Source organism: Manacus vitellinus, unplaced genomic scaffold (assembly GCF_001715985.3).
Source record: "Manacus vitellinus isolate BGI_N305 unplaced genomic scaffold, ASM171598v3 scaffold_38_pilon, whole genome shotgun sequence".
NCBI lineage: Eukaryota > Metazoa > Chordata > Aves > Passeriformes > Pipridae > Manacus > Manacus vitellinus.
Window position 1 is genome coordinate 364,597 of NW_021940526.1, and position 27,604 is coordinate 392,200.

The following is a 27,604-nucleotide window of genomic DNA, read 5'->3' on the forward strand; positions in this document are numbered from 1 at the left end:
TGCTGTGATTTCCAAAGAGAAACTGCAAGGACAACAATCACTGTAGGGGAAAAAGAAAGATTGTAGAAAATCAAAAGCATCCTCCAATGCCCCCTAGCATAGTATTGATTCTCCCCTCCTCCTGAAAGTCAGCTCCTGTTTATTTCAGACAGGTACGCTGCAGCATGAACACTGAGGTGTTTGAATGCCAAGCTGTGTTTTTCCAAAAAAGATTCACCTAAAAATGTGAAATGCAGGAAGCAGATCTGAGTTCAGTTTAATCCCATTCAATGCATATTCATACCAGAGAGACTTATAGCAATTCAAAGGCTATCAGCTTTATTAACAAGTAGCAAAGCACATGCAGGTAAAAAAATTTCTAAAGAACAAATCCTATGTGGGACTGGGTCCCTATCCCAAATCACTCTCTTTAAATGAAAATTTTATTATTTTGGAGAAAGATTACTTGTTCCACAAACATCTATTACAGGCAGAGCTCTGTGTCCAGGGAGGGTGCCCCGATTTCCTCCCAGCGGCTTTCCCTGGTAGCAGCCGAAAGATTGCCTGACTGCTTTCAGTGCTATTCACAGAAGAAATCAATGTCCTGAAAAAGAGAGTTAAAAGGAAAGATGTTTTGAGATTACTGAAGATTAACATTCCTTTATCAGCCCCCGAAGGTACATGAGTAAATGCAAACACAGAATACATTATAATATATGCAAAGTACACCATAATATATTCAAAGCATTCTGGAAAAGAAACAGGCCTTTTGTCTTTTTGACTCCTTTGCATAGCTCAGATTTGTTCCTGCCTTGAATTCTTAAAATTAATTAGACAATACCTCCTTCTCTCTTAATTTCAAATGATTCCTTTATCTCCCTTTTTTGTTTCGTGTTTCTATATCCACACCTGGATTCATTAGTCATATGTAACCCCTTATCCTCAAACAATTCCTAATCCCACATGAAAAGGATGACTTAGACTGAGGCTGTGCAGTACAGTTGCTACGGAGAAATGCTGACTAGAAAACAAATGCCAATATTCTGTTTGAAAACTTCTGGCATGGAATAGACTTCCAGAGCATATTGCTTCCTTCCTGCTACTACCTTACATGCCTACACAGATCTTGATTCTGTTGCACGGAATTATCACACTGTGGTGCTCATTTCCATTCAATGTATCCCAAATAGCTGCCCACTGCACGCAGGAAGACAGGGACCTGTGGCAGAACAGCTGCTTACTGGTAATGAGAGTGCTCTCAGCCAGCAAATGGCCAGTTTTAAGTGACAGAGGGAAGGCAGGCAGTCCGACACCACTTTGTAGTACACATGGCCTGTTGTGCTCAGTCCATTGTACTCAATTTGATTCAATGGTTCAGAAGTAGCAGCACTGAGAAAAAAAAAATCTCCTAAGATTCATTGCTCAAACAGCAACTGACAGGCATGGATTACCCAAGTGCTGCACAAAAGGAGGCTGAGAGAAGTTCACAGGCAGGTTTACTATAGCAAGATCTGCAGCTAATGGCATGCATTGACTCCAACAGTGAAAGTTACTTTTGGGGATGAAAAAAGAAAAAAAATAAAAGGAGGGTCAGAGACACAGAGGCCCCCAGGCTGATGTTCTCTTTCAGGCTTCAGGTGCTCCCCACAATATTGTTCCCCACTGAGTTCCCTATCAGTCCTTTCTTCACACAGTGCCATCCAGTGCCATGGGTTTTGCCATCCAGTGCCTTGATCAGGGCAGATGCTGTATGCTGATTTATTGTTAAGCTTTGGGCATCACCAGATCTCCTTATATAAATATGAACCCCTTCCTAAGAGAGCACACCAATATTGGGCTTTGCAGGTGCAAGGCCAGGGAAAACATTGCAAACAAAGCAAAAACACTGAGAGAAGGTTACAGAGCTATGAGCGAAAGACTGGCTCCCAACTTGCAGATGGAAAGCTGGTGGCATCTGTGGAGGTGTGCAACACTAGTTCTGTGTAGAACAGCTCCTTTAAGGGTTATTTCTGGAGCAAGCAGCATGTCCACAGATGGGTCAAGGTGTGCTATAGACTGTTTTAAATGTGAACAAAGAGTCAGATCCTGAAGGTCCTATTTGCAACATACAGCTGAGATCAGTAGGACATGAAGAACACCTCTGTATTGCCTCCTATTTTCCTCACAGTGTTCCTGCACAGCAAGAATGTGAAGGAAGGGTGAAAGGACTGGAAGTCTGTGTCAATAGTTTTGTGAAAGAAATGACTTGCCAATTAAAATTCAGTATTGCAGCCTGACAGGACTCCACTGTGGACCCTGAGTCAGGCTGCAGGCCAAGGCAGTGCTTCACCTACTCTGCTTCCAGTTCAGCTTGCCATGCAGCAGACTGGCTGTCATATCATTGAGAAAAGAGCTTAGGAACATACTTTGGACATTTTTTCATGTTCTTTGACTAATTAATTACTGCAAAGCTTCTGGGACAAATTCAGAATAACCCGGTGTAGTGTCAAGAAAAGCAATCACTGGATAAATATTGGATAAAAATGTGCATTTCCTCAAATAAAACTTGTCTGACACATTGTAACACAGATCCTCTCAACTATTAACCTGAAACAAAATTCTTCCTTTCACTTATATCCTATGTGCTAATCAGACCCATCTAATAATCTGGACCTAGGATTAAAGACTCCAGATACAATTTCCAGGCTGACATACTAATTGTATTTTGCCATATGCTGCAAAACAGTGTATAGCTAAACATTCAGTATGGATGAAGGTAAGTACTGTAAGACTACCACTCGATTTGGTTTTAAGCACAGAAATAAGCTACCAGTAAGCATTAGTTGTAAGCCAAACCATACCAGCCTCTGAAGAAAGGACCCTCCTCTTCCACTCCTCTGTGAAGTGCTTCAGATATTTAGTAAAAATACAAATTTTACGGTATAGGAAACCCTACTGAGCAGTATCAGGGACAACCATCCTTTCAGAAATGCAGCCTACTTACTCACAGAACTCTATTGTGCTTCCAAAACCTTTTTAATTCAATTTTCTGACATACCATTAACTTTGTAATGGAAAGCAAACATGCTCTCAGCAATCACAAGTTCTTTACGGCAGTGTCCATCTGTATGTACAATTAACAGAAGGCACACTTTTACACATTACTGAAGTTCACAGCACAATAGCTAGGCTCTAAAATAGAAAGCTTTGGGTAAAAGTTACATGGCCTTGAAGGAATACTATCCAAATCAACAGGAACTCTAATAGGATGAAGCCCTTATTCCAGCATTTATAATGTCTGCAGTATCAAAGCTTATGTTAGGGATCTTATCAAGGCTATTTGCCTGTATAAAGATTGCATCCCTAAGCATCTGTAACATGCTACAATCAACTTCCACAATCAGCAAATTAGCATTACATAGCCAAGTATAATTATGTAGCCAGCTTGGCTTTTGCAAATTCCTTACCGTTGTAGGAACAGTCTTATTTGCTTCTTGATAGATATGTTGCTCTGAGACTAAACTGCTAGGGAAATAACCAACTGTCCCCATATGGTCTTCATACTGTTCTCCATAAACCTTCAAGCAAGGAGATGTATAATTAGGTACCTTAAAACAATCCTCATCTGGTTCGAGCTGGTTTATCATTTAGTCAAAAGGAGTCACCCAGTAGTGTTCTTACTCTGGTTTTACACTTCCTAGGTTCCAATCAGCTGGCATATGAAACAAACCAGGCATAAAGCTCGAGCAAACTGATACTGCTCGTAATTTGTCTGGATCTTTTTTTTGTAAATGCAGTTAATATTTATCTTTGCTTTGCTTAAATTTAAGAGTTTTATGACCAATTGTGATAAAAGCTTTCTCCTCCAAAGTTTCAGCAAATAGCCACAGAAAAGAACTGTTGAGCCCTTCTGTTAAGATTCAGTTCATAATTCTATATAGCTATTGAAGATATTTCATTTTTAAAAAGAAAAATATTACAGCCCTCAAGACTCCTCAATCAGTCTGTTTAAACTTTCACTTTTAAAACTAAGTTGTTGCTTTAAACCCCAGAATAGCTTAGCATTAGCATCCATTTTTTGACAGAAATGTGTGTTAATCTACTTCTAGTTTGTTCATATATACAAGAATCTCCTCTTACACTTCCAGCCCAGAATTCTCCAGAGTCTTTTTCTTTCACTAGTTTTGAGTAAACATAGATCAACTGCCCTTTTCTAATATTGATGAATCTGCAGTCTGAAGCATTATAATCCTCTTCTGCTCTGGCAAGGGAAATAGCGTCTAGGAAAGAAAAACACCAAAGGAATGGGATGGAGGTATTTAAATACATGGATAATTTTAGAGAAATACAAATACATGTGGGCTTTTATGCACATAGGTAAAACTATTTCCACAGATAAAAATAGGTTATCTTGAAATCAATAGAAGTCTTAAAGAATTTGCTCTGCTCATTTTGCTATTTTACAGTAAGTGAAGTAACAGCTTAAGATCGTGCCATTTCATCACAGTGAAAGTTACAATCCTTCTCTCTACACTTAATTTTCACTTAAAAGAAAAATGTCCTTTACAAACCCCACTTTGCAGTAAAATTATATGTGACATTCCACATCACCCTCCCACTCTACTTTTAAAGCTGACAAGTCAATACAAATGTAACATAGCTAAGTAAGCAGAGTAGTTTTCACCTCTCTCTAACACATCCGAACTCCACCGTTATTTTTGAGACTATTTTGTCCTCAAAATTAAAGCAGATTTACTTACAGACACAGTCATCATCAGCACACAGCTTCTTGCTGGAAAGCTTGTCCATAAAAATTCCAGTTGCAAGAGGACACATTAAGCTGAGACGCAAAAGTAAAACCACCAAATAAACACGTTGTGTCATTTTTCTTTGCCGCAGCACTTGAGGAATGTGTGCCAGGTTCGATGATTCCAGGCTTTTATGGAAGAGGCAGACACCTGGACAAACACGCTGGGCCAATGGGAAGGGGCTGGGGTGACATTCCACCCCACCAAAGGAGCCGCAGGCAGGGGGAAGATCTCAGGGTCCACTCACAAAACCGAATCCCCTCCTAAAGCCATTCTGCATTAACATTTCAATCATCAACTGTATTATTTAAACAGGCTAAGCCTTCCTAGACTTGTCTACAGCCTTAATCTTACCTCAAGCAAAGTTTGAAAATGGAAATTAAGTCAGATCCTGCTAAGCAGCGAAGGAAATTACATCCTTCCAAATCCTCCTGTCCTTCATTTTTGCAACTGCTCACTGACAAGCATGATCTTTGCTGGACTGTAAACCCTCAGTGGCAGAGATTCCCATTTCCACCTACAGAAAGGACCTACTGGGACTCTAATAGATGGATGAAATGTAAGCAAACCATTAGGGAGTTGCAACGCAGGAAAAAGGCTTTGCAAGTCAGCGATTCAAATTTGAAATTTAAGAGTTCAAGCACCACATACTTGTGCAGGTAAGATCCCTCCCCCAAGGAGATGCAGTCACAGCAAAACACACAGGTCACACCAGGACAGCAACAATTTCCCCCTTTTTACAGAGTTTGCAGATGCAAGACACTAAATGGTGCCACAGACTGACTTAAAATGTCCTCTTTAAACCTTGGAGAGGACACCTGGAATTCATCTACCTTCCTCAAATCTTGTCCTAGCATACACGAAGCAAGACTTGTAGGGAGTATTTTAATTAAAACACATTCAGGCACACACACACAAAAGGAACACCCACCAGAACTGCTGTGGGTGCTGCCCTGTCAGCAATTCAGAGTACAGGCTGTCAGGCTACAGAAGGCTGGTCTGGATCAGTCCTTAGATGCGACAAAAAGCAAGTCTGGAAATTCCTAAACAGCACTCCAGAGAACCAGCGCTTCCCAGTTCATGAGGAGGCCTGAAGAGCTGTTGGCTGTACCAGCTTTCAGCCCACAGGTAGAACAGCAGAACCGGTAAACTGTCATCAAATATCCCACACTCTCTTTTAAAGACGTTGCATCTTGCAACTTTTAGCATCACCTTCCCCTGACAGCTGATTTCACCACATTCTCCTCTAACCTTCCAGCCTATTACTCCTTCCTCCCAACTCCGATATGTAGTGTCCAACTTTCTTGGCAGACAGCACCAAACCCTTGGAAGTGAATAAATGTGAAAAGCAATGGCAGTCTCATGCACACAAACTAGTGGGATGCAATGACAGCATAATTAATACCTATAGAACTACGACTGCAAAAGGAAAACCAAAAGGTTCATGATGGATTACCTGTCATTTTTGCTCCCTTACAGGCACATGGAAACAGTTTTAACTTACAAATATTAGAACACTCACAAAAATCACTAAAAAGAATGAAAAAATCTGTATATGAAGACAGGTCAGTAACTGAGATGATTGTGAAAGAGGTATCATCTTGCAATATATTCTGGGAGCAGATGAAATTTCAATTTTTTAGGTCTTGTGCAAAAAAAAGTGGCTTATGTTGCCACATACAAAACACTAGAACTTTTTAAAGTGATTTTTTTACCAAAACATTTAGAGCAGTTACAATACTACATCTGATTATTTCACTGCATCCAGTGTTAATTACATAAGACCTGCAAGGTTTTTAATAAATGAGAAAACATAAAGTAAAACAAACCTAACCAACCCAGAGGCATTAGGAATAGGTATTTTGCAAAAGAAACTTTTATGTTTCTTCTGAGGACTTGTTTCTACTGACAGCCACCAAGACAAAACCAAGTTGAACAACAGTGGTGTCAAACTGCAATTTCTACCCATAGCTGGGAAAAAAAAACTCGCTAATGATAAGTCATTTTTCCTAAGTGACAAAATGTTCTTGCTGAAAAACAGCTGTCCTCTTGATAACGAGGCTGAAGGTTGAGTGCTGTATTTATTCTGAATATGCTGGCATTTAGCATTCCTGATCACACTTTTTGCTTTGGAAGGACAGCTATTTTTCAGCACCTACTTCTGAGAAATGAGTGTCACCTTAAAAGCAGTTAAACTGAATAAAGCCCTGCAAGGCTAATCAATATTAAGACAGATCTGAGGAAAAAACATGGCTTGAAAACAGCATATTTATATTTTATTTTATAAAAATTAGTATTTCAACAGAAAAAGTTACTATTCAGTAGATCTGCGGAAATCCTACATCTGTCCTGGTCATTGTGGCAATTCTGCACGAGTCTTATGTTTTTTGCAGAGAACAGCAAACATGGCAGCTGATGAACATATCATCATTTAAAAAAAAAACCTATCCACAGAACTCCTTTACAGGAGCACCCAGCTATTTCTTTGCATAAGTGATTTTCATGGCATGAGATGGAGTGATCTTGAACCCCTGGAGAGCATCTCGAGCAGCTCCTGCTTGGTTCTCATTTTCAAACTCCACGAATGCGATGTCGTGGCGCCCAGGCACTAAGCGAACTTCTTTGAATCCAGGAAACCTGTAAAATAAGGTGAGAGTCAAATCATGTTTCTTAGCTTGATAATATATCTCTCTTCAGTTGCAGTAAGACCTTTTCAAAAGCATCTACTAGTGCAATAGTTACTACTAATGAAAGATTTAAACTGAAGGGTTTTACATGTCTAGTCCTTAGAACTATGCCTCAATTAAGGATTGTAAGGTGGAAGCAATTTAATCAGTCTTGTATTCATACAGGAGCAATCAAAGCTAGTTTTAAAACTGCTCCTGCAGTCCTACAGTCTTTAAGATTACAGTCACCAGCTTAAACCCAGTGCGGATTGATAGCAGATAAATTACACAATGAAAACCAGCTATGAAAAAGATTGGATTTGCTTCCTGAATCAAGTCATCAGAACTGACATCTGCAACCTTGGCAGTAAGACAAAGAACTACCTTCAGAAGAAACTCTTATTTCTATAAAGTCAGCTTGCCAGCTGAGAAAGCACACACAGGTAACGGAAGAATTCAAAGGACAAGCCATCTCTATTCAAAACTTACTGATTGAATAACATGGACAGCATCATCTCATTCGTTTCCTCAGGCAAGTTATTAAGGAAAAGGATATAGTTTGGTGGGTTATCAGGCACCTGCAACAACAGAAGATCAAACTTCAGAAGATTACACAGTTACCCATTCTTCTGCATCTGTCCGCATGATTATTTGAACCAAGACACACGCCCTTAGCTTTGCTCATAACATTCTAGCTGGGCTTCACAAGACCTTCAGACAGAGCTCATTGGCTTTTACAGTGATATATTAATTTGGAGAGGTTCTTATTTCCACAAAAATCACATTAACATGTTGTCTTAGATGTCACATCTTAACAAGTCAAGAGCTGACACTGCAGCACTCTCCACACCCAGGTGCTCAAGTAATGGCTGAAGTGCTGTCCAAGACACCCGTGTGGCAGTGGAAGAACCTAGGAGACTCACAACCTTCCAGAAGAGCAGTGGGAAGCCAAGATGAATACCCTGTTCATCCACAGTACTACCAAAATAAAGAATATCTCTGGGCAACCCAAATCCACAAAACCCACATGGTTTTACCACAGTGCTCAATTCAAATTTATTAATTAGAAATCTCATTAGATTAAAAGCTTTAGTCTTTGACAGATTTGCCTGCTGATATGAATTTGAAGCCACCCACCAGACACAAGGCTGAGTAGTCATTTGCTGACACTGGAATCTCCAAGTCATCCAGTAAATTATAAGACACAACTTCAAGTCATCCTAATAATGGTGCCAAGTAATTTAAAGCCTCAGTAAAACAATCTCCTTCAACTGATGGAAATATTCCGGGCAGTGCCATTAGAAAATAAAACTTTTGATGTTCAAACAAATACCCAGAGAGTGTTGTGCTTCGATGTGAACTGATGTACATATATTGTGCCTGAAAACCCAGAGTGGGAGCAAGACTTTTTCCCTGTAGATGCATGCAATTCCCAATTACAGAACTCAAGAAAGAGATGCAGGGCAGGCAAATATAGTCTTCTATAGTATTTGCTCTCTTTAGCACCCTCATTTCTAACACACATGAATCATTTAGAAGGTCACTGAGCAGACAAGACGAGTGAAGTGTTGGGAGCTGTTGCTGTATCTCCTCACAATCCTTCGGAAAATTAGACATTTATAAGAATAAAGTAAGCAGAGGACCCCCAAACTCCTGAAAGGAAGCTTTTAGGCAGATATTCTGGCACCCTGTATTGTCTTCCTTCTCCTTATCTACTACTAGAACAAAATAAGTTAAAGGGAATTTATTAACAATGATACTAAACACAGTCCAAATTTAAGAATCCAGTATGACTTGATAAAAGTGCTGTTTTCTGTATAATAATAAGAAATTGCAGATTCTCATTTCCTGTCAACCAGATATAGTAAAAGGGGGATTTCTTTTGTTTGTTTGCTGTGATTTAGTTGTAAAACAAATGTCTCACAGGCCAAAAAGAAAACTGTAGAATATACTCTCAAGTTTCCCTGTGTAACAAACCTATTATTCATAGAGAATAATTTTAAACATTAGTGCTTTTAGTTAAAAAAATAAAAAAGCAATACCTGATTCTGTGGTGCAGTCCCTGGGGCATTAGCTGAATTTGGTGTTGCTCCCTAGCAAATAAATACAAAACAACTTCACAGAAGTGTTCTGTTAGAAATATATCAGCACACATCACCATGTTTCTATACAACTCACGACATTTGTTAAGGTTTTTTTAAGCTACAATCCAAGGAACATTTGTTGCTTATGAGATACTTCCCAAAGGGAACAAAGCACATGAATTTTGCTGACCTCCAAAACCAGGCAATCAAAATAAAAAAACATCAGTAGTATCTGGTCTGACTAATGGCTGAGTCAACTATTTCTCCACATCACAAAATTCAGTTTACCAGTTAGGGAGGGAGGAAGCAATTTTGAAAATGAAGGCCTAGGACTCCTGGTTTCAGTTGGGACAAAATTAATTTTCTTCTTAGTAGCTGGTACAGTGCTGTGTTTTGAATTTAGTACAAGAATAACACTGATAACACACTGGTGTTTTGGTTGTTGATAAGTAGTGCTTGTTCTAAATCAAGGACTTTTCAGTCTCCCATGCTCTGCCAGTGAAGAGGTGCACAAGAAGCCAGGAGGGAGCATGGCCAGGACAGCTGGCCCAAACTGGCCAAAGGGATATTCCACAGCACAGAACATCATGCCCAGTATACAAACTGGGAGGAGCTGGTCAGATGCCTTGATGTTTTCTGCTATACTTCAGCACAAAAATTACTAAATGTTGTTAGTGTAGGCCAGGCCAACCCTTAGTGGAGATACATTTCAAGCCAACTCCTTTTCACCTAACTATGAATTAATTCTCCTGTTCCCATTTACCATTCTTCAGTGCTTATAAGGCAATCAAGGCATTAAAGCACTGAAGGAAAAGCTGGTTGAGCACTTGAAGCTGGCATTAAAGATAAGCACACATTCCTTCTCTTCCTTTTCTTAAAAGAGGTTAGTTTCTACTTTGGTTTATTGTACCTTTGCCCTACATCTTTATTTTCATCTGGTAATAGCAAAGGAGCAAGGACTGTACAATCAGTCCACTCTCCTTCAACTTCTAGCAAGTGCTCAAGAGCACTAGATACCAACAGACCCCAATTTAGGCATTGAAAAGTACCAAAAGACAACACTTAAGTCTGAGAAAAAAATATTTAAAACAGCTTTTGTGTTTGTTTTTTAATTTTTTTAAACAGAGAAGCAGCTTACCTGGATAACCTTTTTATTGGGTGCATTTGCTGACTGCTCCAGAGTTTTGGCCTTCTTCTTTTCCTTCCTTTTTTCCTTATCAGCAAAAGTCCCACGCATTTTAGAGATGATGTCAGAGTCTGTTTTTGCATACTGGATACGCTTGAAAAAAGAACAACCCAGTACATTTTGCAGTTAATAACACAACATTTTGCACCCCTTCCATTAACCGTGTATTTATACATTTTTTGCAGGAACTTCTTACACTAAAAATATTGTTATAAATTGTAGGTATTCTTACGGAGATTTAATCCTCATAATTAGTTCTAAACGCAATTACAGAATGCTAAAAAAAGCCCTAATATGGAAATTACTTATTTTAACTCATTGAAATCAGAACTCCATCTAACAGCATCTTTTTAACATCTCTCAAGGTAACATGTACACAGAGATACAAGGACATTTGACAAAATTGGCACTAGCTTCCATTAAAAAACCTGTTAGGGTTTTTAACTCCATTTTAAGGGGAACTAAAATTTGACAGTGGTTTCTTGTATCTCTGCAGAGAAGTGACTGGTCAGATGATGTGACCAATACATCTGTTCTAGAACAAGCAGCAGTCACAAGTATAGAGGTCATGTTGCTGAGAACACAGCTGCGCTATGGGCAGAACACATCTCAAGGATGAAGGACCAACCACCCCCTCCCTAAGATCTTGCTTTGTGGTGAACTTGCCACTGGCTGCTGCATGAGAGGAGCCCCGAAGAAAAGATACAAAGACTGCCTGAAACAACAACATCTCAGCCTTGGCCATATTGATCACCATAACTGGTCTACTCTGGCCTCCAATCGGGAGGTCTGGAGACACACCATCTATAACGCAGCTGTCTCCTTTGAGAACGCAGCAGGATCACTCTCAAGGAAAAAAGGCAACGCAGAAAGAATTGTGTCTTGCTGAATTTACCACCTAAGGAGTCTTTCTGCTGTGCCTTTTGCAGTCGGACGTGTCTATCTCGCATTGGCCTTTTTAGCCACCAGCGTGCCTGTAACAAATGTGGGTAGAGCCCTTCCCAAATCTTCGTTCACGAAGCCATGATTGATTGCAGAGAAGTGAGTTCAGCAAAACTCAGACATCTTACATAGAAAGGCAAATACCCACCTTAATCCAAATAGGATTGCATAAATTGTGTCAGCAGCACAACAGTGCTGATTTTCTGACAAAGGCCCCCCAGTGCAGGAGGGTAAGCAGGTGCAAGTAGGACTATACAGGGGTACAACATTATGTATGCACACAATCCTACTGTTTTCCGTATTAGAAGCTACCTCAATACAAACTACTTAGCAGCTGAAGATTCATTTTAATGCCTTTGTTTAGTGCCCAGATAGAGTATGCAGGCTGCAGGCAAAGCTCAAAGAGGGAAGTACACCTGAGAGCTTATGAAGCCTTAGTATTTTTATTTCACTGAGCACAAAACTCCTTTAGGATAAATAATGGCAGGACTGAGCTTGCACCATTCAGTGTAAGGATTTCATTAGAGAATCTGAAGTTGTTAGTGAAAATAGCTCAGCAGCATAACTGTCTCTGCTCTCTTCAGTGCTCAAAGCCACAAGCTGAAAGCCAGTAGTAATGTAGCCATCCATCATGTATTGCACCTCATCAATAGCTGCAGAATTAAGAGATGCCTAATTATCCAAGTATCCAACTACTATCAGTTGTAGTGCTATTCTGCATGTTATCGAGTACATTACTAAATCATGTTTATCAACCAGCAGTGTATTTGCTTCACTGAAGTTACACTGAAGTGCAGTTACTTGGTTTGGTGGTCTACAATCAAGCAGAACTAGCCCTCAATGAAAAATATTAAATCACTGAGCACATCTGGAAAGTAAAACTGTGGAGATCTTCACCCTCCTCACTGTTACCTCAAAAAGGGAGCATCGTGTTCTAGATATTCATTATGAATCTAAAAGTAGTTAAGGTTACTCTACATGAAGTAACTGAAAGCACCTAATTTCAATAATATTACAGAAAAAATTTAACTGATTCAATGGAAGACATGATGAGGAAAATGGAAGGTAAAAACTGTAATCCAGCAGAGAAAACCAAAAAGCCATCACTTAGGAAGCCTAAATGCTCAGTTCAACCTCTGTGTGTATTCTAACTGCAGTCTCTTCAGCATCTTTCTAGATACTCATCAGATACTCTAGATAACACCCAGGTACTCCTTAGGATGTGACATGACTGAGGAATCCTTCAGTAACAAAGCACAAGTAATAGTTCACTCCCAAGGTGAAAGTACCAAAACACTGTATCACACTATCATGGGGTTTCTCTCTTTAAAAAGGTAACAAAATAACTTACCATTGGTTTCCCATAAAACGGAAAGCCTTGGAGCTGTCTCAAAGCATTGGTAGACGATCCAAGTTCCTTAAATATAACAAAAGCCTGTCCTCTCATCTTCATGGTCTTTAAAGCCACAATGTCGACCACGTGACCAAACTGTGAGAATAAGGCATACAAGGACCTCTTCAGCTCTGGGGATGACAGGAGAGAACAAACTAGAACAGGTTACATGCAAATGTCCACTTCTACAGAGTCTGCTATCCTTCAGAGACAATGTTTTTTACCAGCTTTAGCTCAGATAGTGATACTTTACATCCATTTAGTCAAAACTGCTGCACAACTTTATTTGCCCAGTTTTTGTAAGGTGGTGTGTAACACTTGGTTTCAAACCTCAAGTATTCAGGTAGTGAAGAAGTTGTAGCACCATCCATTCTATCACTGCAAGGGAATAACAGTTACACAGAGGTATGTAAATACATATTTTCATATATGTATATATACACACACCCCCATACACGCAGGTACCATGTATGACAGCCATCAAGATTGATCAGAAAATCAATACTGCAACAAAAAGCACTAAAGAGGTGGACTTAAAACAAGAATGCAGAAAAACAGTAACTACAAGGGTAATTAAATCTGGAAATTTTGGTTGTAACTGTTTAATCAATTCTCTCAATTTTAATAGATTTTTTCATATTCTGGATCTGAGTTGTTTTCCTATGGTCCTACTGCACCTTACAGCTGCAATGGATTTACTTTCATTCTTTAAAATCACCTGACTACATGCCAAATGAAACCTTAATCTTATCCAAATCAAGCCAAATAAATCCTCTGTATTGCGTAATCATTCTAACTCACAAAACCTTATATTTTAAAGATTTCAGCAAGATAAGAGCACTGCCTCTTGTTTACTGCTGTTGAGGCTTCACAATATCAGCCCACTGTCACTTTCTCCACCTGCTCCTGACCAACCACACTGATGTGGCTTTTTTTTATTATAAAAAGCTTTTTATCAAAATACTTTCCTTAAAAATTACTTCAAAACCTGTATTAAAATAGGAAGATATTTGTAAGCTTTACAGATAATTATAAACCCTCCATTTGCCCCATGGGGTTTAACATGACCAAGTGCAAGGTGCTGCGCCTGGGTCAGGGCAACTCCCAATATCAATCCAGGCTGAGGGATGAACAGGGAGAGCAGCCCTGGCAAGGACTTGGGAGTGCTGATGGATGAGAGGCTGGAAATGACCCAGCCATGTGCACTGGCAGCTCAGAAAGCCAACCGTGTCCTTGGCTGCATCCAAAGTAGTGTGGGCAGCACAGCAAGGGAGGGGATTCTGTCCCTCTGCTCAGCTCAGGTGAGACCCCACCTGCAGTGCTGCCTCCAGCTCTGGGGTCACCAGCACAGGAAGGACATGGACCTGTTGGAGTGAGTCTAGAGGAGGCCACCAAGTTGATCAGAAGGATGGAGCACCTCTGCTATGGGGAAAGGTTGAGAGAACTCGAATTATTCAGCCTGGAAAAGAGAAGGCTTGAGGGTGACCTGATTGTGGCCTTCCAGTACTGAAGGGAGCCAACAAGAAAGATGAAGAGGGACTATTTACAAGGGCCTGGAGAGACAGGACAAAGGGAAATGGCTTCAAACTGAGAGGGTAGGGTTAGATTAGATTTTAGAAAAATATTCCTTACTGTGAGGGTGGTGAGGCCCTGGCACAGGTTGTCCAGAGAGGTTGTGGATGCCCCACCCCTGGAAGTGTCAAGGCCAGGCTGGATGGAGCTCTGAACAACCTGGTCTAATGGAATGTGTCCCTGCCCATGGCAGGGGGCTTAGAACTAGATGAGCTTTAAGATCCCTTTCAGCCCAAACCATTCTGTGATTCTATTTAAGAATTATAACCATGAAATTTCATAATGGGGACTTATTAGTTTATAGGGCACTTAACATGCTGCAAAGCCCCAAGTTAAATTTATTCACAGCAGAATCATCTTGACACGTCATTGAATAGTTCATCAGCAAAGTTGTTTTCACTTTTGGATGTCTCTCTGAAGCACCCTGAAGAAACATTTAAGTAGTGCTATTGTGATCCACACACTCCTTTCACAAACCATCACTTATATATTATCATGATCACTTTAGATCACAAGTGGATGGTTTGATGCAGACATGGAATATGCAGCCAGGTAAGGGCAAGAGAGTTATTTTCAGCACACTTTGAGGAGCTAAAGTTCCTCACCACACAGCCCTCTTCTCTCTGGTGTGGGCTGCAGGAACCCCAGGACAGTGTTTGTAACACAATGGCACAAAGCTGACCAGTTCATACCACGTTCACATCCTTATTAAACAAGCGAGGAGCACGCTGAAGTTCCTACAATTCGGCAAGAGGGGGCTGCTGACCACCAAAACACGTGTTGGCGTGTGCCAACACGCCTGTTATCATCCACTGACTATTCCCATTGCTCCTATACTAGTTACTCAGTGACAAGCAAATCTGCAGCCAAAGAACTGCTGTAGAGAGTCAGCGAGAAGCTTCCGTAGAACGAGGTTTCTACAAAAAGACTTAAAACTGATATATTTGTTGGCTTCAGCTGCTGTTTCATTACGAGCAGGCGTTTGCGAGAGCTCGGCTCACGACCACACGGCCCGGCCCTTCAGAGATTCCCAGGAGTCCCGGATCCCGCCGGATCCGCCGGGGATTCCCCCGGGAGCCAAGTGACGCGTGAGAGAGCACGACTAGGCCCCACGGGACAATCTCGGCTTCCAAGTGGCAGCCGCCCGTACCTTCCTTCTTGATCTTGTCGTTGATGTTGTTGATGTAGATCGTGTGGTTCGGCCTGATGTCCATCCTGAGGACCCGCCTGCGGGCAGAGCACACGGAGGGGACGCGTTAGCGGCTGCGAGCCCCGCGCCGGATACACCGGCACAACCCTGGGCAGCGCGCGCGGGGCCGGGGGGGCTGGGGGCTGCCGGACTGTCTGCCTGCCTGTCCGCCCACCCAGATCCCGTATCCCGGCTCCCAGCCCCACTTCCTCCCTCGCGTCCCCCCTCACCTCTCACTCCTCCCGCCAAGATGGCGGCGGACGCAGCGCAGGCGGCACAGCCGCTCCCGCAGCAGTCGATGCACCGAGCGCCGATGACGCCGATGGGCAGCAGGATAAAAACGGGACAAAAGCGAGATGAGGATAAAAGGGATAAGAGGGAGATGGGCGTAAAAGGGATAAAAGTTTGTTGCCGGCTCCAAGGAAGTCGCAGCGAGGCTAGGAATTGGCCCCGAAATGGACGTTTCTGCCCCGGGGTTTAGCTCTGTCCTGTGCTAAGAGTGATAAGCAAAGAGAAATGTGTGTGTGGGGGGTTATCTCCTTCACAACCTAAACCAGCAGCTTTTGAAAGCATGAACTCATAGAATGGTTTGGGTTGGATTGGACCTCAAAGACCGTCTCATTCCAACCCCACTGCCATGGGTAGGGACACCTTCCACTAGTCCAGGTTGCTCCAAGCCCCATCCAACCTGGCCTTAAACACTTCCAGGGATGGGGCATCCGCAGGTTCTCTGGGCAACCTGTACCAGGGCCTCACCACCCTCACAATAAAGAATATTTTCCTGATATCTAATCTAACTCTACCCTCCTTCAGGTTAAAACCATTCCCCCTTGTCCTGACACTACATGTCCTTGTAGATACTCTCTTTCAGTCTTTCTCGTAGCCCCTTAAGGTACCAAAAGGCCACAATTAGGTCACCCTGGAGCCTCCTCTTCTCCAGGCTGAACAATCCAAATTCTCCCAGCCTTTCCTCATAGTAAAGGTGCTTCATCCCTCTAATCACCTCTGAACTCACCCCACAAGTCCACATCCTTCCTCTGCTGGTGACCCCAGAGCTGGATGCAGCACTCCAGGAGGGGAGAAAGCAGTGACTTCAAAATGTCTGTAGGCACTCATTAGTTAACTTTTGTTTCTAGCTTTGATATTGAAAAGGCAAGGTATCAGCGCATGTAATTTCTCTGAGGTACTTCAAAAATCCCTGTGGTGGTGCTACCTCAGGATAAATAAACAGAGCAGAGATTGAGGTTGCAGCCCTTGAATTTTTGGAATAATTTTGCAGGCTGCATGCCTTCATTTCTATGAATAATTAGGCAGGCTTTTAGGGAAACAATTTTAAATTGCAAAGATTTAACCTGGTTACATATAAAAAAGAAGTTCTTGCAGTGGGGGATATAATCAGTAAGGTAGTTCTCTTCTAACCATAAATTTTGTTTGGACAGGCCATCACTTTGTAAAGAGGCAAGAATATTAGGTAGAATTATTGTTTCAGTTATATTTTATGGAAAAAACCCAACATTACTCCAGATTCTGGAGTATTTAGGAAGCCTAGAAAGGAAAACATGGGTTAAAGGGAATTGAATATAAAAGACAAAGACAAAAAAGCTGTTGATTGAGGTGTTATTCACTGGTGGAAGAAAACAGTGTGTTCTGCAGTTGTTTACAGCAGGGCGTGGTGTGGGAAATGATGTGTTAGCTGATGCCTTATACAACGCATACATGCCACAAATTCAGAATATGGCAGGCAGCAGTTCTAGTCAAATTTTAGAGTCCTATTTATCTTTCTTTGGTTATTATCTTAGAGGTAGTTGTTGACATAAAGTGTAACTCTGAAATCCAAGCATGAACAATACATTAAAATGCTTTTTCAGAAAGGCTGGCTGTGCTGTTTTGTGCCTTGATCAGCAGTACAATCCATGTACACTTATAATTTAGTAACAATGTTCAAAACTACTTATTTGTTATTGAGTCCACATAGCTAAGGGAATTGGACTGGCAGAATCAAAAATCTTGATGTTTTATAAATGATTTTTAAATAAAGTCCTTCAAGTGTCCATAGAGAAGAGACTCTAAAGAAAAAAAATTACAAAAAATCCCTCAACTTATTGCAAAGCAAGGAAGAATTCATGGCTTCTGTAATTCATCCAGCACAGGCTGCCACACTCGTGCTTGCTCAGAGTCACTTTAAGCTCAACTGATTTACTCCTGCAGAATTTGAATGCAATAAAGCAGAAAAAGTGTGTCTTTCCTGCTCCTCAGGTGGGATTTCACAGTCCGCCTGCCACTTCAACAGAAGTGACTTTCATGCCTCAGGCTGCCTTCCTCCTCCCTTCCCCAAGGTTCATTTGGATTATTTCTGTTTCCTCAATCCTCAAACAGAGGTATAGTGTTCTCACCTTTACTAAAACAGTCATTTATTTAAAGGTCCCTGAATGCTTGAAGTATTGTAAAAATTATTTCAAGTTTCTTAACAAGAATGCCTGTAGCATCTTAGTAAGCAGTGATTCATCACCAATATAACAGGCTGGGAACATGCTTTCAGCTTGGACAGGTACCTGTTTCATCAGAGGTTGTCAAACAGCACTGGAGAAACAAAACAAAGGGCACACGGTTCTTGAAAATATCTTTGTAACCACTTCTCTTCCCCCTTCCTGCCCTCTGCTTAAGGTCAAGGAAACCCAGCATTTCATTATTATTGTTGCTGTTTGTTATGAAACCTGTAATAAAAATCAGATTTTTTTTTTCCCTTCATCTTCCTTTTCTAAATTCAATGAAATTCTCTGAGGTGAAAAGAACAATAACAAAGAGCTGTGCATGCTGGAAGTTCTGCAGCATCCTCGTGACTGTGATTTGGGCCACAGAAAGGGATGCTTCACACTTCTCGTGGTTGTTATTTCCTGTATTAAGACTGTGGAATAAGCAAAGTTTCCTTAGTTTATCAGTACAGGAATATTTTCATCTTACCTGTGTGTGTGTAATCACAACCACACACTAGAAAGAAACACGAGTGGAAATGTTTTGTGATATGGATTTGTCTGCAGTATTTTTGTTCTGCCCTTTGAATGCCCACTTCTTCTGTGTCAAGGAGTAAGGTAATATACAATCATTAGATATTGGAGCATGGACAAAGACATGGACAAAGACAGTGAGAGAAATGACAGGAAATAAGGAAATTCCCTAGCAAGTACAAGCAGTGGTGCTATGAGCACTTGCAAAGTCAACATACATGAAGCCTCACATTTAAGACAGAAAAGGTTCTTTGAAGGGTGAACAACTTTGGGATCTATATTCATGTGGAAGCTGTGAAAGGGAAGGAATTGCTCCCTACAAATCGGGTTGCTGAGCAGTCGGACCGGCTGCCTTTGCCCAAAGGACTGAGGAGTCTGCAGTGATTTACAGATCATTGTTTGCAGGCTCAGGATATGTGATCCCTGTAAACTAACAAAGCAGAGAGAATGGACAACATGATGGCAGAACAAATTTAGTATTGACAAGTGCTTGGAAAAGCATTTGGAAAAGAATCACTTGAACCACCTGAATTAACTGTAACCACACAGGAAAAGGACCTGGCTGACCCCCCTTTGGGGACAATAAAACACCTAGTAGTAGGGAGAGAGGCAAACAAAATCACCATATGGAAGGGGGAAAATGTACTGCAGTTCCTTTAATAAGGCTGTTTCATAAAAAACCTAAAAAGATGCTTGAGTGTATTACTGCTTGATCTAAAATAAAAGAACCTCCACACATTCATGTGACATTTATAATTGGCAGTTTGTGCTTTTAATTATTTAATACATTGCCTGACAGACAGTAATTTAGTCAAGGGGAAGAGTACACCATCACAACCAATTATTTATCACTGCTATTTCAGAGGAAAATCATTCCATCAAGGTTAATCCAGCCATGATAGGTTAATTTGCTTGTTCTCTTGACCAAGTCACCCTTACCAAGGGAAACAATAGCATTGAATTTTATTTCTTTGGGCACACTTCTAGTTTATGGCAACAGAAAACAGTTGCAATGTTCAAAAGAAATCAGTTATCATTGTTAAGTGAACCAGAATTAAATTTTAGGTGCTTAATTAGTTATATCCAGCATAAACCGGGAAATTAGTATATTTTACTTTTTGTGTTTCATAAGCATGCTCAGAAAAAAATAACATACACTTCTAGACTGGTCTTTCCTTTATGGGGAGCCTGTTCCCTCTCAGACCAATTTTTTGCTACTGGTCATTTCAGGGCCTTGCATCTCTTACATTACACTGCTGCCCCAGTCCCCTGGGGCAAAAGCTCATCTGAAACTGCAAGTTTCAAGTATTCAGCTCCTCATGTTTGCTATATTTATCATCATGGTGATTCCCAATTAGTTTTTGTGTGCTAATATACTGGAAAAGATGAAATGTGGGTAGCGCTCTTAATTTCATGCAGATGGTTTCAATTTAGTTCAGGGTGCTGGAGTTTTCCTTTTATTAGCATTAATTGGTGACAGTGCCATTTGTCCACACTGTAACTCTGCGAAGAATAGCAGAGCTCTGGTTTGATTTATTGTTGTGCAAGAACACTTGCATTCCTTCCATTTTCTTTCAGTCTGGGTTAATTTATTTTTTTATTTTTTTTTTAGTTTAGCTGGAATCAACATATTAACACAGTGTAAATGGTGTGACTTACACTGAGCATTTGAATTCAATACTTTTGAATCCTCATACATGTGTGATATTGCAGTATAATAAAACCAAGACTTACCTTCTTAACTGTATGAAATTGCCTGGTTGTTTCCATCCTTTTTTTGTAAAAAAGTCTCAAAAAGGCCAGTCCCCATTGTGAACATCCTCACCCACATTCATACAAACCAGTTTCAGCTGTGGCTCCTGCAGTATTTCCCTTGTTCCTGAATTTTCACTTGCCACCAGACAAGTCAGAAGCAGCAAGGCAGGTCTGAGACCAAGTGAACAGCCCTAGCTCTGTGAGTTATCTGGCCAGGCACTGTTGCAATGCAGCTCAGGTAAGGACCAGAGGTCATAAACTGAGCCTAAGCACAGCTCCCAAGCAGAGAGAAGCAGCCCTGGCAAAGCTTCTCACAGCCCTTATCACAGCAGCCTGAGTCAGTGTCACCACTACCCCAAGTCTGCAGATGGGGAGGGAATAGAATATGTCCTGGATGGAAGAGCAGGCCTGCCCTTGAAAACATAGATTGATAGGGAAACAGAGACAGATTTGCCCAGCAGGAGGATATCAAGAGCAGAGCTTTGATGACACCAGTGCTATGTGAGGAGGGAGGCCTACACAGCTGAGGGTTCCCACAGTGCTTACTGGCAGCTCACCATCAGCGTCAAATGTGGGGCTTTATGAATAATAATAACCTATAAAGAATCTCTTAGATTTCCAAATGCTTCTTTCTCAAGCCAGCTCAGCCTTGAAATTGCTAAGACCCATGCCAGGAGCAAGCTATGAAGCCATAAATAAGCTTGGTTTATTACTAGTCTTATGGTTAATAATTACTGCAGTTTGGGCAAACAGCAGTAGTAGGGTCCACTAACAAGTTCCACCTGGCCTTGTGCTGAGTTTCTGCCAGTTCCCTGTACAGATACTAATAAAGCTCAGGAGATATTACGATTGTCTCATTCCTTCAAACATTTATTGATTTAAATCATTTAGTTCTCTGTTGCAGCAGACACTGGGGAGCTGATGGTAAATCATCCTAACTCTGGTACTTGAGTTGACTGTAAATTTACCACATCTGGTAGAACTGAGCTGGCTATAAATTCTTTTAGTGCTCCTAAAGTTTGGCTGGCTGTGGGAAAGACTGCAGGTGTTGTACTAACCTATATTTGAAGCCGTGCTGGGAGTCAGAGAGCCTTTCTGTGCTTATTTCTCATTTAGACTCAATGTGGCAGAGCCCCTTCCAAGTGTTAGGGTTCTCCTGTGCCATTCACTTAAAAAAAGCCCTACATCAAGAAATGGTGCAGATCAAGATCAACATCAAACATGGCTTCAATCTCCTCTCCATCAGAATTCCATGCGGAGTAGCTCTGTAAGCTTTGGTTCCATTCTGACTATGATTTACACCATTGTGCCTTCAGGAATGTAAAAGTAAATCTCTGTGAAATGAAACCTTACCTCCAAATGCGTAAATTTCCCACCTCTAGTGAGTGAAATGAGAACAGGTGCTTGGATAGATGAACATATGAAGCTGCTGGATTGAAATGAGGTGTGCAGGTGGATTAAGACAGTCCTTTCCACTGTGCTTCTGGTCACAAAGTAGGTCTATACAATATTAAGCAGTCAACATCCTAAATAAAAAAAAAAAAATTCCTGGTTTCAGCCTGAAAGGCAATTATTTCACACACAGCTGGTCATAATTTTTCTAGAGAAAACTTTTCTCTTGAAAGATGACTAAAATTCTTTTGTTTAAAATTATTCTTATAAATTATATTGAATTTTTTGAAAAGGCTTTTGTTCTTCATAAAATGGTTAAAACACATGAATATTTTTCTAGCACTGAAAAATTTTGTTGAAAAAGGTATTTTTCTTTTCTGACAAGACAGAGGAACTGTGAAGTCTCCCCCCCATACTTCTTCTCCCTCATGAATTCTGTGTGAAGTGATAGTTTATCCTGGAGAATCCTATGCGACTGATACAACTTCATTACTTTGAGGTTAGTCATTTTTCAGATAAATGTGAAAATGTGATCTCATGGTTGCTACATGAAAGTGAGTCTACACTGCTGCCAAAGGTGTGATTTCCTGCACAGGGAAACATTCTTGCTCTAACAGTGAATTAGCTGCTTGGTGAAGCAGTAACATCGAGGTGACAAAAGCACAGAAGGATGACTTCTGTGAAGCCACTGGTGATCGCAGGTATTTGATGGCAGCTTTTCACTGCTTTTCTCTCCCCTGCTTGATTCAGGCAGGTGTTGAAACCATCTGGGAATGCATGGAGAAGTGCAACCATAAAGCAGATGAGAAAAGTGATCTCCTCACCTCTCCTCCATCCAAGAACATGGGGCAGGACCAGCAGGGCAGAGCCAGCTTAAATGAGTTTCTCAGAGAAGATGCACCTATTGGGTAGCATTGCCTGAAAATACAGTGCTGCCTTCTAGACTCTCCTTTCCCAAACCTGCAGTGTTAGAAATATAACAATCTCTTGCTGTTTGCTGATTGCAAAATATTTTTGGAGTTTGAGGGTTTTTTGGTCTAGGTTTTAACAATTCTATTGGTCATTGTGCATATTTAGTCCTCCCTAACACCATGTTAGGATAAAAGCAGTGTTAACCATTCACAAGTAATGACAAATTGAAATTTGGGGGTTGACAATGCATTTTCTGTGAAAGAGAAGAAATTTCTATGGCCTGTCTTATGCAACATTATAGTATCAAATAAAGACACAAATCTGATTCCATTCTCCTGTATTGGATTTGGGTGTTCCCTTTGCCTTGTTTTCTGTCCAAGCACCCACTGCTGATCTGCAGCCAGGCCTGCGAGGGACAGCCCATGGCTTCTCAACTCTGGCAAATCAGCCTCTAATCTCCTAAAAACAGGAACTGTGGGTGGGAACTGGCATCCAAAACATGTCTGAGGGGGAGTCAACTAATGGGTTGCATTTATTGATCACTATCACACTGCATCCATGCCTGCTCTTTATAGCTAAGCAGCAAACAAGACTTGGGATTGTTATTGCCCCTTTGGACTTTAGCAAACTTTGAACTCTGAACTTCAGGTGATAATCAAAGGGAGAAATTCATATCCTGGGGAGGGAATAACATGTCCTTTAGCCCAAGTGGGTCTATCAATGAGGAGAGGACGAATAACATGTCTCAGGGCTTGGTGCTCATGTCTCTGGACCCTGAGTGACTTTCTCTAGTGGCTGTGATAGTGTCACCTCTTGCCTCTGCACACTGAGACCACAGCCATGGATTGTGCCATAGCTCCTATCTCAGGGGTTGTACTTCCCTTTTTCAATGAGCCCTTTGAAAATGTTAAATTTTTTGCAGAACATCTGTTTATATACAGGGAATGTCCATGTGCTGACTTTGTTCAGCAGCTGCAGCCTTTGAGAACTTTGGATGGGGATCCTGTCACCTGAAGAAATACTGTTCAGCAGCCAGGTTATACACCATGAATTTATCTTAAACTCATTTTAGGCTAACACAGCCAGAGCCATATATTACAGCAAGGGGCAGCCAACCCTTTAGATCTGCTAAGTGTGATTGAAACACATTACTCACTTTCTCGCTACCTGGACAGTTTTATCCAAGAAAACAATTGTTGGGGGGAAAACACTTGGTCATAGAGCAATGTTAATGATCCAAAAGGTCTCTTTGCCCTGACTTCAAACTGGAGCCAGCTGCCAGAGGAAAAATCTCAGAAAATTTACAGTTCTACGGTACGCTCAAATCTTTTTCAAGTAAAAAAAAAATTTCCTTAGGACATTAAAGTATTAACAATATTGGCAACATCAGTACAAACCCGGGTAGTGACTCTCTGTTGATACAATGTTTTTTTCTTGATGATAAGACCATGCAATATATCTTCTCATGATGTGAAGCAGGCAGCATTTTGGGATGAGCAAACCTATGAAGAAGGCAGACACAGTGCATAAGGGTCCATTCATTTGTTAAACACCTCAGTATTAACTAAAGACTCACCAGGGCTAGAGTGGGAGGTTGTGAGGAGTGAGAGTCAAAGATGTTCCTCAGAGGATGCAGATACCCTGCATAATCTGATATAACCAACATAATGGAATTTAAAGAGAGAAGAAGACTCCTGGTGTCAGAATATTGGTGGGAGTTCTTGGTAACCAAGAACAGGGAATAATAATATTTTCCTTTCTTTTTCCAAATACTTAAACAATGTCCTAATCTTAATTCAGCAGAAGTATTTTTGGTTATTTGGTTGGTTTTTTTTAATCAACCCATGTTTCCTCTAGACTGAAAGAGATGCTTCTCAGTGGGTACTGTGTAGGTGAGAAAAACTTCAGATTAACAGCAAATTTTCCTTTCCCTGGGGAAAAATCAGTAAGGACATGCTCTTGAAAGCAGCATTCCTCTCTCCTTGTGCATTCACAACAGTATAAGATACAAAAAGCATCTCCTTTTCCTACTTTTCTACCATTAGTAACTTCTTAGTTACTAAACTACAGCAGTTCTGCCTTAGTTTAGTGCTAGGAAGGTTCAAGAGTCATATCTTTTAAATAGTAGATAGTATAACATCCTCATGATATGGCTCTTTGTCTTTTAGTCTAGATATTAATGAAACAATCACCTTAAAAATGGAGGCACTGTTTATATTCCTTTTTAAAATAATAATTTAAAAAATATGCCCAGTTTTAGATTTGTCACATTACCACGCATTGATCCTGTAAACTGGAAAAAAACAGCCCAACTATCAAACTTCCCATCTGATAAAACCAAACTGATAAATCAGGCTGGTTCTATGCTATATGAATAGAAATGGCCTTGTTACACTTTGGGGTGAAATAATATGGTATGACTCCAGAAACAAAAATAAAAAATAGAAGTGATTTTTAGATTAAAAAAATCACGTTAATAATACTTTCCTCACACAGGGGAAAAAAATGATTTTGTGTTTGAGTCTGATATTGCGGGAGCAGATACCACTGATCCACTCATTCATTTCGGCAAGGGCTCTTGCTCTCAGGCCGGAAAGGTCTGCCGGCGGGATGAATACGGCTTGTTAGCATTCGTGAAAGTGCCTCCGTGCTTTGTTGCCAGGAAACAGTAATGAAAGTATAGGGATGCCAGCTTGATGATAGGGATACAGGGCAGTGGCATTAATCCCGTGCTTTGCAGACACAAGATCTCTATCATTTGCACACACAAATGCTGGCACAGCCTGTGGGAAATCTCTGAAGATTCTTTGGCTAATGGTCTTGTAGAAACTTATAATGTTATAAAAGGTTAAGCCAACAACAGCATCATGTTAGAGGTTTGAAAACCATCCTCTACCATGTAGAATACAGTTTTATGGGGTATATATTCATGCATAAAGTGTTTGTGCTGTTTGCTTTTTAGGTAAGGAGAGTACAGCAGAGGTGACTTGCATTTGCGAGGATCGGGGGCCATCGAGTGTTGTCATTAGTTATTGAGCCAAAGAATGTTCACATTTTCACTCCAAGAGGCAAAGAAATTAGGATGAGGCTTCTCTAGGTAGGCTTGCCTGTGAGCAGAATTAAGACGACCTCTTGTACGACCCAGGGGTGGGGATGCAGTGGTCAGGATCTCACCGGAATTTGAGGACTTTTATTTTTGTTTCTTGCATGCAGTATCTTCTAGTGTTTGCTCAGTGGGAAAGACACAAGGTTGATATTTATGCATTCATAAAATGGTAGAATTTTTAAATGGTTTGTTCCACTTTATGTTGTTCTTATTTTCAAGGGATTAGCATCAGTTCCTAGTAAGGGTAATGAAGCCTTGAAAGTCTTGTGATTCTGCTGCTTTGGTTTTTACCACTACTTCAGAATAATTTGTTCAAATTTTTGTGTTAGGAATATTGTGAACTATAGCAAAGACTTCAGAGGAGTTAAGATTTTTTTACTTCTTGCAAGTCAGGGGCTGTGTATAATGAAAGTCTGAGCCTGCTTTTAGTCCTTCTGTTCTTTAATCTTCAAGAAAAGCAATCTTTGTGTATATGCTACTTCTAAAATGACTCTAAATGTGCTTTGTAAATGCTCAGTGGAAAGTATAGCTCAGCTGAAACAACACTGGGCATAAGAACATAGGCATCAGCAGCAGCTGCACGTCTCCTTGCCATTACCAGTGCCTGTCACCCTGGAAAACTCTCTCTGTTTCTGATACCCGGGCTGCCATTTATGTCTCTTCAATTGCAATCATCCTGAAAGCAGCAAACCTATATCTTGTTCTTAATTATTCAAATAGCACTTCTTGAGAAACGTTTAAATTTGTAATAATGCTCATAACTTCCCGCAACAGAAAGTGCTGCAGAGCTCCCCGCGCGTTGCTTGGGCTTGCATGCAGAAGAGGCTGTTTTGAAAATTAGATACTGTTAGATGACATTTCCTTTTAGCAACCTTGGGGAGCTCTTCCAGTGCTGATGGCAATCATCTCCAAAGCAAAAAAGTGCACTAACCTCTGGTAAATGTCTCTCGAGAGAAGCAAAAACAATCTTGTGGAAGGTATTACCCAGCTTCTGAAGGAAGAGCCGGGGTAAATAGGCCAGTTGTTTGACCTTTCCAGATGATGGGACTTGAAAATGGGGAGATTAAAGAGGCAGAGCTCATTCCTCAGAAGGGAGCTTCTCCAAAAGGACAAAACAAAACGAGATGTGATGGATACAGCTGCCTCTCTCTAAGGCAAGTGCCAGCTGCCCTGCCTTTGCGGAGATGAATGCCAACTTTACAGTGGCTTGGTGGTGAGTGGGCACCTGGAAAATGTCTGTGATGGAGTGACCAAGCGAGATACCCGTAGTCAACGGAATGTCTTTTGGGACTCTGTTAGCAGACAGATGGTTTAGGGCTACATTCCAAACATAATGGCTGAAAACTGTGATCCACATTTAGCCTGCAAGGACCTTCACTGCCCAAAGCTGCTTCTTCTTTGCCATCAGCATGTAGAAACATACTGATTAATGCCACTTTTCCATGTGGGATTAGCAACATATCTTTGGACTAAACACTGTTATAAGATGTTTCATTTTAGCCTTCGAATGGTAAATGCACCTTAAAGTTGCACTGACTTAAATTCCAGGGCTTTTTTGATTTACTAGACTCAATTTCATACATGAGCAGGTTGGTTTTTGTTTGGGGGCAGAGCTCATTTCTCTGTGACGTGGCAG

General features: G+C 40.9%; 2 protein-coding genes and 1 long non-coding RNA gene across 4 annotated transcripts; 1 reads left to right on the plus strand and 2 right to left on the minus strand.

The window, feature by feature from the left end:
- Positions 1-404: 404 nt before the first annotated feature.
- OTOR (otoraplin) lies at positions 405-4,842 on the minus strand. 2 transcript variants are annotated; one of them, XM_008932993.2, is made up of 4 exons: positions 4,719-4,842; positions 4,099-4,238; positions 3,426-3,536; positions 405-583 (listed from the first exon to the last, which is right to left on the minus strand). In XM_008932993.2, exons 1-4 carry the CDS (start codon positions 4,840-4,842, stop codon positions 560-562), a joined length of 399 nt encoding a protein of 132 aa, XP_008931241.1. In that variant the 3' UTR covers positions 405-559. The 2 variants fall into 2 exon arrangements, with proteins under 2 accessions (XP_008931241.1, XP_017927414.1); XM_018071925.1 differs by lacking the exon at positions 405-583 and having other exon boundaries at positions 2,418-3,536.
- A 2,174-nt stretch (positions 4,843-7,016) lies between these two features.
- SNRPB2 (small nuclear ribonucleoprotein polypeptide B2) lies at positions 7,017-16,081 on the minus strand. The gene is made up of 7 exons (XM_029961670.1): positions 16,029-16,081; positions 15,760-15,836; positions 12,996-13,168; positions 10,655-10,795; positions 9,475-9,525; positions 7,922-8,010; positions 7,017-7,403 (listed from the first exon to the last, which is right to left on the minus strand). The coding sequence occupies exons 2-7, from the start codon at positions 15,821-15,823 to the stop codon at positions 7,244-7,246; spliced, it is 678 nt and encodes a 225-aa protein (XP_029817530.1). The 5' UTR covers positions 15,824-15,836; positions 16,029-16,081; the 3' UTR covers positions 7,017-7,243.
- A 4,607-nt stretch (positions 16,082-20,688) lies between these two features.
- On the plus strand, positions 20,689-23,230 carry LOC108640575. Its single transcript, XR_001921269.2, has 3 exons — positions 20,689-20,796; positions 22,336-22,449; positions 22,701-23,230. It is a non-coding gene; the product is annotated as an uncharacterized LOC108640575 (long non-coding RNA).
- The last annotated feature ends 4,374 nt before the right edge of the window (positions 23,231-27,604 follow it).

What these genes read in the sequence shown, in the direction of transcription:
- OTOR (XM_018071925.1), bottom strand. Translation starts at nt 4,842, where the DNA reads ATGACACAACGTGTTTATTTGGTGGTTTTACTTTTGCGTCTCAGCTTA. An exon ending in TGCTGATGATGACTGTGTCT is followed by an intron (nt 4,239 to 4,718) that starts GTAAGTAAATCT and finishes TTTCTTTCCTAG; the next exon opens with ACGCTATTTCCCTTGCCAGA. An exon ending in GAGAATTCTGGGCTGGAAGT is followed by an intron (nt 3,537 to 4,098) that starts GTAAGAGGAGAT and finishes CCTTGCTTGAAG; the next exon opens with GTTTATGGAGAACAGTATGA.
- SNRPB2 (XM_029961670.1), bottom strand. Translation starts at nt 15,823, where the DNA reads ATGGACATCAGGCCGAACCACACGATCTACATCAACAACATCAACGAC. An exon ending in CGTTTTATGGGAAACCAATG is followed by an intron (nt 10,796 to 12,995) that starts GTAAGTTATTTT and finishes TCTTTTTTCAAG; the next exon opens with CGTATCCAGTATGCAAAAAC. An exon ending in GGACTGCACCACAGAATCAG is followed by an intron (nt 8,011 to 9,474) that starts GTATTGCTTTTT and finishes CTGTTGTTGCAG; the next exon opens with GTGCCTGATAACCCACCAAA.